The sequence below is a fragment of the Danaus plexippus genome (genome assembly GCF_018135715.1).
Source record: "Danaus plexippus chromosome 13 unlocalized genomic scaffold, MEX_DaPlex mxdp_15, whole genome shotgun sequence".
NCBI classification, from domain to species: domain Eukaryota; kingdom Metazoa; phylum Arthropoda; class Insecta; order Lepidoptera; family Nymphalidae; genus Danaus; species Danaus plexippus.
This window is the reverse complement of record NW_026869849.1, coordinates 6,693,059-6,702,707: the sequence shown is the minus strand read 5'-3', so window position 1 is coordinate 6,702,707 and position 9,649 is coordinate 6,693,059. Positions and strand designations below refer to the sequence as shown.

Genomic DNA, 9,649 nt, shown 5'->3' with positions numbered 1-9,649 from the left:
CATGTTCTCCCTATATTTAATAAGGCGATCGGATAAATATTTTATTGGATCTGCTGGTTGATGCACAACAACGTCAGCGATACATTCTCGCAAAGCCTTTCCTACTGTTAATTTAAGATATTTATAGTCCTCTGTTACATGAACATCGTCTGGACATGGTTCAAACATATCCAAATGACTTCGAATACGAACTAAATTTCCAAGACCATCATTCTCATATTCACTAACTGCATCTGCCTCGCGATAAATATGTTTTCCATCACTATCGATATAATATCGCCCGTAATTATCGTAATGATATGTCACTCCATCTCTTTCTTCCTTATGTTTTAGTAAAATTCCTGAACTGTCCATCATATACTCACTTGCTGTTGCGTGAGCCTTATATACTCTTTGTCGACTTTTTGGATCAACAAAATATCGTCCACATTCGTCATAAAAATAAACGTGTTCTGCATCATCACTTAAGGGAACTAGTTTACACTGTTCATTTTGTTGATACCTAATATTATCATCTGGTAGTTTGTAAATTTTTCGGCTATGTTCATCAATGTAAAACGTACCCAGTTCATCACTAAATTCTTCTTTCATATCCGCTGCACTTAATATAGAAATTATTGATTTATGACTTTGTTCACCAAAAACTGCTATATCCCATAGATAGCAAAGTTCTGTTACCAAACGCTCTCGTTCCTCAGGAGGTAGGGAGTGATTAAAAATTCTTAATTGAAAGAAATCCTCACAGGAGCATAAAGAGCCTTCCTCCAGATCAAAATTAACATTAGTATTTTCTTGCAACTTTGTCAGTGTTGTTTTCAAACTTTCGAGCGTGGCCAGGTGGCTTTCTAAATACTCTTTCTTATTTTTGAGAGCCATTAATGCCGCTGAAGTAGGTTCATTCTCCATTCTTGAAATGCGGTCTTCTAGTATATTAATTTTCTCCACTACGGTACTGATTTCTAAATTGTGAACAGCTGTGCAGCGAATCATTGAACTTAACTGCTTTCCCTTTGCTTTTAAATCCTCTAATAGTTCTTTTGCAGCAGGAGACATAGAACTTTGAAATTCATCTACAATTTGTTGTAAAGTCTTAGTTAAATCACCGCTGAGGTGGGGTACATTTACGTTAATGTATTTCGCGACTTGTAAGGAAAAGCCGTCACTTATTTTATCAATCCAATTAAGCAATTCATCAACCGCATCTCTTACTTTGATTTTGAATACATCATCACCATCGAACGAACGGAAACATTTTAGTTTTTCTAAAAGTATTTGTATTGCTTCCTTGTGCATTTCTTCTATAATTTCATTATCGGCTAAAAGATTAGCTTGGTCTTGGTTTGAAAGTTCTGTCCTATGCTTAGTAATATACCTTTGATAATATTTTAGACGATTTGACAGGGCGTCAATTGTCGAGCTAACAGATTGATAAACTTCTTCTCTATGTAAGTCATTTAGTCGTTTGAAGAACTGATCAACATTTTTAACAGCGTGCAACCATTGCAAATGAAAATCCACTAGTATGTCCATTACTTCAGTTTTGGATTCTCCTTGCAGAGCAGTTCGCATAGAGCACATTGCATTAAATACATTGTCGGCAAAATCTTCCTTTGTAAATAAAATAACAGGAGTTTCATAGAAGAATTTTATTTGTTTTGATATGTCAAAAATTATTTTGTTGCTATTTTCTTTGTCCATAGTTATTTTAAGCAATTGTCGGTTTGCCATATTCGATGGAATCCTTTATGATAAAAATTGATGCAGGATGTTTTACCTACTAAATATTGTCACTCTCTAAACTTTAGTGTATAACAATTTCTGGCATTATATTGCGTTCATGGAGTAAATATATAAATATATGTATTTTTTAATTTTAAATTAAGAAACAAATAAAGAAAAGTTTTTATATCAATTAAAAATATATATGTGCGATATTATCTTATTTTTATTTTATATATTCCGATTCTTTTTGGTTAAAGAAAAAGTTTTACTTTAATTGTATAATTAAAGGGAACGAAAATGTTTCAACATTTTTTTAAATTATCAATGCAAAAAAGGTAGAATCTGATTATTTTTTATGGCAACTCGTCACGCGTCTACAATTTGTTTCCAAAAAGGTCGTCGATGACTTAGCGATTATACAAAATTACAGATTAGTGTAGCTGTTATTGTGTCGTTTTATAGTAAGATTTGAATAGCAAACATACACATAATGGCTGGGGCAATGTTGTTTGAGAGATCACGCGTGTCGTCTTCTAACAGAGAGGAAGACGTCCGCATGACCGACAAAATGGTTAGCACAGGTGAAGTGCCCGAAGATGACGAGGAAAATATCAGAGCTAAGGAACAAGGAATACTGAATCTTGGAGAGAAATACAAGAAGGAAGGGAAAGCCAAGGAGTTGGCAGAATTAATAAAAGCTACCAGGCCTTTCTTAAGTCTGATAAGCAAGGCAAAAGCAGCTAAACTTGTCCGTTCTCTTGTTGATTTCTTTCTTGATTTAGAAGCTGGTATTGGTATTGAAGTTCAATTATGCAAAGAATGTATAGAATGGGCCAAGGAAGAGCGCCGCACCTTCTTAAGACAGTCTCTGGAAGCCAGACTCGTCGCCCTTTACTTCGACACTGGTATGTACACCGAGGCCTTAGATTTAGCAACTGCCCTCTTAAAAGAACTCAAGAAGTTAGATGACAAAAATTTGTTAGTGGAAGTGCTACTTTTGGAGAGTAAAACCTATCATGCCCTCAGTAATCTTCCTAAGGCACGCGCTTCGTTGACGTCAGCTAGGACCACAGCAAATGCCATCTACTGCCCTCCAAAAATGCAGGCAGCATTGGATTTGCAATCAGGTATACTCCACGCTGCTGATGAAAGGGACTTCAAAACTGCTTACTCTTACTTCTACGAAGCCTTTGAAGGTTACGACGGCGCTGACAGTCCTAAGGCTTTAACGGCTCTAAAATATATGTTATTGTCCAAAATCATGCTCAGTCAAGCAGAGGAGGTGGCTACAGTTTGCAGTAGTAAAGCAGCTCTGAAATATGCAGGTAAAGAATTAGAAGCCATGAGAGCAGTTGCTACTGCTTCTCACAAAAGATCACTTGCTGATTTCCAAGCTGCATTAAAGACATATAAGCCAGAATTAGAAGAAGATGCCGTTGTCAGAGCTCACCTCGGCTCTCTATATGATACCATGCTGGAACAGAACTTGTGTCGCATCGTAGAGCCTTATATGAGAGTTCAAGTGGACCATGTAGCTAAGTGTATCCGTCTGCCAGTTGTTCAAGTAGAGAAGAAATTATCACAGATGATACTCGATAAGAAGCTGAATGGTATACTTGACCAGGGAGAGGGCGTTTTAATTGTGTTCGACGAATCCCCCCTCGAGAAGACTTACGAAACAGTTTTAGAAACAATACATCATATGAGCAAAGTTGTTGACACACTCTACCAGAAAGCTAAAAAACTATCATAGGCCCGCCTGAAATTGTTGTAGCAATATAAAAACTATAAAATATATGAATTAACTTACATTGTCTGTTCCATTTCATGTAAATTAATGCAGTCTTTTTTTATTGATGGCATATTTTTATTAACTTTTACTTACAAACAGATCAGTGGTTTGCTATCATAGATTTATAACAGAGAATATATAGCTTCCCTTTTAATTTATACCTAACTATTGTTGATTTGAAATATTACGACTAATCCCTAATTTCTCTCAATTTCCTTTTTTTTTTTACTTAAGCTAGTGACAAATTGTAATATTCTGTTTTATTGGGAATAAAGTTGTTCTCTAAATAGCGTTGTTTTGGTTTTCCGCCCACGGAACAAGAATTGCCAGTCACTTTGTAGTTGGCACAAACACCACTCATTTATATCCAAGTACGATGCACTTTACACGACCTTTATATTTGAGTCGTCCGAAGTCACAACAGTTTCCAATTACACATAACTTGTTTGTCCTTGTTTTGTTTTCAACCTAAGTGTATTTTTAAATTGAATGATCATTCTGAAGGTTTTCTTAAAAAAAGGATAACAATTAAACAAGAAGATTTTGGTACTTGTTTATTTACAGCAATCAGTATATAGAAAGTATATTGTTAAAGATAGGGACCTTGTAATATTTAAAATATTTCACAGAGTAGTAAATATTTTTCAAATAACAGTGAGAATCCTTAATCACAGTGACACTTATAATAAATATGTAGAGAAAGTAGTCGTTTTTATTGTATAAAAAAACTATAATCATTACTTACTGCACCCAACATTGTTATTGGGAAGAAACCTTAATACAGTAACACATTCACTGATGCTTATACAAAATGTCCTTACGTATATGAAGCAATTAATGCTGTTATGATATGGGACGCTTTATAAAATTTAAAATGTGTTACATGTTGTACATACTTCATAGAAGTATATTACATTATGTGTTGTACACACTTCATAGAAGTGTATACTGACGTTTTGTACACAATTCCTAAGACTATGTACAAAACCGCTATCAGACGTTATTCCTCCTGTTGAACTCCTCAGTATCGTCAGGCACATCCCATCGTGGTTCCCAGAACCCGCCGGGTGTGTTCGGTCTCACGGGATTGTTCCGACCACGATGCTTCGAACACTCGTTCATCTTACGCGCCAACATCACCGGGTCGTCTTTATATAGCTCGTCGAAGAACTGAACATACAAAAATTTTATTCATATATAATTAATAATTATAGTTAGTTTTAATTCTGCTAAAGGACTCTAATCACCATTTGTTTCAAATACTTGAGCATACTTTTAATATGAATATTTCTGATTAAGTGAACTGATTACTTAAATTCTACATATTAATAATAGTGTAGGAACAAATATAATGCTATCACATATTAAGTGTCCGGTTTGCATGCATTAAACTTTTAAATTTTTTTGTCAGCTAACATTGTAAATCTAAAAATTCTTGAATTCATTCTATCCACCTTATAAGTAATGACTTGTAATAAATTGTTAGCAAGTAAAAATTGATATAACTTGCAAAAACAGATCAAACAGACTGGATAAGAAAGAAATATTTTATCAATAATTTATCTATATTGAATATTACAAAAACATTCACATTTTGTTGATTCCATTAAAGAATAAGTTAGATTTTAAATTATTAGTATAAAGGCGTTCCATTGTTACACTAATTTGGACAATAATACAATTAAGGTATGTATACATTTAAGACAGAAGGTTTGGATTTACATAATATAATTTTAACTTGTCAACCTGTATATAACAATACTGTCAAGGTAATGGGCTAATGTATCTCCGTCTTAAGCCTCAACTGTCACAATACTTATATGACAGTTCTGTAACCTCAGGCTAATGCATCTCCGTCTTAAATTTTTAATAAAAAAGTCACTAATCTCAATACTAACATCTCTGCACTCGTCACAACTCCAGCCTGGTAACGATCTTTTCTCTGCCTTATTTCTGACACTCGGCTCTTTAAAGAGAGGCTCCACTTTATACAGCTGATTGTTCCTGAAATGTAGTAACAGTTCAAATCACTCTACACTGTTGATTCTACAGAATTCAAATTACGCTTTATTATTAGTAAATTAAAATATTGGTTCAATAACAAAGGAACTTTCACTTAGACGGAACTATCAAAACTAACAAACTTATCAACATTTTTGATTTAATGTTAGATAGTACCTAAATATAGACCAGGTGTTCCAGCGAGCTGTCTCACATAATCAGAACAATAATTATAGCGAAATTTGGTTTAAAAACTGCATAAATATTAGGTTATTAGGTCACACGTACATGTAACTTTGGTGTGTTCAATACAAAATAGCACAGAAATAATATTAATATATATATATAATGCAAAACAATTCTAGGAAGCTAATCAAAGTACTGGCAATAATGAGATCTGAGATTTCCGCGAGTTTTATTCATTTAAATGATACTAATATTTTTCGGATATACTACGCGTGATTTATTTTTGTTAAAAACCTACATACTCCGGACGTTTCGGTTACTTTTCAGCAACCGTGATAACGGGCGGACATCTCGTCTGTCCGTAGTTTTATACAAAAAATTAGTTTCATTTAAATGTGCAGGCAGTCCTGAATACATTAAAATTATTTATTAGGTAATATTTCCATACTTAGCTATCTTCGTTGTTGCTGGAGCTGTCGGTGAGGACGAGCTCGGCTCGCCATCAACTGATCTGTTCATGATGTTCACGTTCTCATACAACGGCTTCTTGGTCGGGCTGAAATATTTAGATGTTATTAGAGAGTTTACTGACAAATATATTGTTATACTCCTTTTTTTTGTACATAAATAAATAAATAAATATATATATATTATAAGTTAATCTAGCTTTTGTACTCGACTTTGTCCATATGTATTTAATATATTTTGGTATGCTGTTTCACGACAAACGACTAATCGACTAATTTGCTTAATTAAAATAGTAATGCCCACCTCCTGACAGCGCCATCTATCGTATGCAAATGCGTTACATATCTGCATACATATATATTGCTTAAACATATTAGTTGATTTATAATTACAACGCTTTTGACGTCTTTCCGCAGGCTCTATACCGGATATTTAAATGATTTATGCATATCTTGATATGAGCTATATTATTTTAGTATTTTATCAAAATCTGTTAAGTTGTTTAAGAGTGATATAGCAGTCTGTATACTTATTTACTATATAAATAAGCCGATGTTTCACCTCCGGGTGTCGCTGCTGGGTTCAGCGTTTTTCATCCTCAGTAACGACATGCTTTCGTTTTGGTTGGAGTACGTTGGTTTAAAAGCTTTCGGTGATTTGAATCTGAAATATTATATTGAGATGATTATTCAGACTATTCAAAGTGTTATTGATGTCAAGCTTCTTATGCGACTTCCACCGAGGTTGCGTTAAACGTTTAACGGTAAAGGGAGAGAGAGATACACGAATGTAGAAAGTAGGACAGACAAGGAGACAGTTGGTAGCTTCCAAGCACATGCGCATGGTATTCATGCTATGCAGCGAAGTAAACAGTGTGAGCGTCGTGGAATTAGCTAATTATAATATTCATTATTTTTTTAGTTTTATTTGATACACATTTAATTTCATGAAGCAGTATTTTATTTTCGAATTGAGCGGATAAGAATTGTTTACATTACCAAGTTTCACTTCTCACAATTTTTTCTTCTAATATTTTCGTGACAAATACTGTTTGTGTAACAGTGTAGTTGTAAAACCCTGTCTATTGTGAGACAAGATTATGACTATGTTAAGTATAGATAATTTTTACCTTTTGGTATAATTCTGTAAAATATTAAACGAATGTTCAACATCACTGGAGCTGCCGGCACCACTTGTATTGTTTGGCGCTACTTCTAAATCCAATTTCATTGACATTTGTTGCCTTTTGATTTTATTCGGACTGTCTTTGGTTAGAGTTTTGTATCTGAAATGTAAATATCTCATGGGTATTTGTTTTGTATTATAACCAGTATAATGTTGGTAGATTATTTTATTATAGAGGGTATTGTCATTCAGTTGTACTATAAAGCACAATATATATATATATGTATATACTTACACTGGAAGTTTTATAACACCACTGGTCGGTGATGGTAGAATGGTGTCACTATCGAAAATATCTTTCTTTACGTCTCGCTGGAAATATCAAACAAAACATCTAAGAAAAATCAATTATTAGAAATAATTGATTAAGAATATCTATAATATACTTCAGAGCCATCTCGAACTGGGTGAGTGAATTTATATGGAAATAAATGTAGAGTGAAAAATTCAATGATAAAAACGGACTTCCAATCCGCTACTTATGGAATATTGTTGCAATTGAATTGCTGTGCATGAATAGTAGTAGTTTATTCTTAATTTAAATTAATTCTATGTACTGTCATATATAGAGGTGAAATCTTTTAAATATTTTTATACTCTATAACACTAGAAAAAAGGTTAGTTCATGAATCACCTGTATTTCTGTCTCATTTAAGTTTTTAGTACATTCCGGAGAACTCGTGAGGTCTATAGTGTTAATATTCTTTGTCTTCACCAGACTTAGTCTAGACTGTTTTAATCTTCCGGCAGCTTTTTGTTGATTCGGGGATGGAAATGATAGTTTTATACTCTTCCTCTCTGGTGTTGGCCTGAAATCAATGTTTTATATTATCAGTTCTTCTGTTGTTGTATTATCAGTTTGCATATAGATATAACAACAAAAACTTTATATAATAATTGTAGATAAATTGAAATTAGTAAACAAAATTACTAAGAACTTTGATAAGAAACTGTTTTCAAGCGACAATGATATCAGCATTTAAATTCTAGGTAACACAAGTAATTCAATATTTATGTTATGTACCAGTTTAAAATTTACTCTCATACAATTATTTTTTTTTAATTCATATAATAAATTTAATATGAATACTTGCCAGTCGTCGGGGCATTTTATCTTATCTTTTATGTTTTGTTGATTTCTGCCTTTCTTGCTTTGTATAATTGGACTTTTCCGGCCGGTTGGAGTACCCTCTATTTCTAGTGTGGTATCACGATTCACTTCTTTAATGCCTTTGCATGGACTTGTTTCTTTATAATCATATGCAGAACAGTTCTTTGATATTTCTGTATTTGAGTTCGTCAGCTCCCTTATTGAATTAAGCGCTGATATTTCCTTTGTGTCGCATAACTTTTTTATAACTGACACTGTAAATTAAACTTAATAATCAATATTTTCATATTAGTGTTAAAAGAAAAAGTAATGTCAGTCTTTTAAAAAATTTAAGCCTTTTCAGAATTACATACTATACTATACATGTATATTCTTCGTTAATATTATTTAAGAAAGCACAGTTTATAAAAGAAATAATATAAATATTAATTTAATATGAGTAAACAATATATAACCCACATATTGAATAAAAATTTTTTTCCTTAGATATAACTTCTGTCTGAAGTGATTCGCAGCTGCAACACAGAGAACTGACATGAAAAAAAAAACATTTATTTCTAAATAAATTATTCTATTAAAACAATATTAAATTTAAATTGTCACGAGAAATACCTTTCCTTATTGTATTTATCTGAATCTAAAATACTTCTTAAATGTTGATTTTCTGAATGCAATTTATTTATTTCAATAACCAAATCTGAAAAATAAGTCACTTATATTTTTTTGAGTTATACATGCATGCATGTTTCTTCAAAATACTGGAAATTTCAACAATATGTTGATTATTATTAAAAAATATATGTCTTACCTTTGAAATTTGACAGCGTTTCCTTTAATGAATATTCTATAGCATTTATTTTTAAACTCGGGAATTCGTATGGTAAAGGGGATGTTATCTCAGTTCCACCCATATTAATTATCTTTATTTATTCTTTTAAAACAGTAGTAACATAATAAATTTTACCGCTTTTTCGAATTTTAATTCCTTTTTGATAATTTTAACTTCTTTTAAAGATATAGTTTCATTCACTTTGGATTTAAGGAATATTTTGCCAACCAAAACGTTTTTATTTATAGTAACAAATTGTAAAATAATTTAAAATCTGTATGGAGAAGAGTGTTATAAATGATAGCTCACAAATTACAAGTAAACGTCAAATTTGAAGATGCATATACTATAAATG

The 9,649-nt window shown here is 32.4% G+C and overlaps 2 protein-coding genes across 2 annotated transcripts; one reads left to right on the top strand and one right to left on the bottom strand.

Annotated features, from left to right (window-relative positions):
- The first annotated feature begins 2,085 nt into the window (after positions 1 to 2,085).
- Positions 2,086 to 3,801, top strand: LOC116770045 (26S proteasome non-ATPase regulatory subunit 11). Its single transcript, XM_032661383.2, has one exon. The coding sequence runs from the start codon at positions 2,213 to 2,215 to the stop codon at positions 3,473 to 3,475; it is 1,263 nt and encodes a 420-aa protein (XP_032517274.1). The 5' UTR covers positions 2,086 to 2,212; the 3' UTR covers positions 3,476 to 3,801.
- A 247-nt stretch (positions 3,802 to 4,048) lies between these two features.
- Positions 4,049 to 9,610, bottom strand: LOC116770107 (uncharacterized). Its single transcript, XM_061527688.1, has 11 exons — positions 9,274 to 9,610; positions 9,078 to 9,162; positions 8,925 to 8,995; positions 8,449 to 8,719; positions 7,989 to 8,163; positions 7,590 to 7,666; positions 7,299 to 7,454; positions 6,731 to 6,832; positions 6,150 to 6,257; positions 5,413 to 5,518; positions 4,049 to 4,684 (listed from the first exon to the last, which is right to left on the bottom strand). Exons 1-11 carry the CDS (start codon positions 9,374 to 9,376, stop codon positions 4,508 to 4,510), a joined length of 1,431 nt encoding a protein of 476 aa, XP_061383672.1. The 5' UTR covers positions 9,377 to 9,610; the 3' UTR covers positions 4,049 to 4,507.
- Between the last annotated feature and the right edge of the window lie 39 nt (positions 9,611 to 9,649).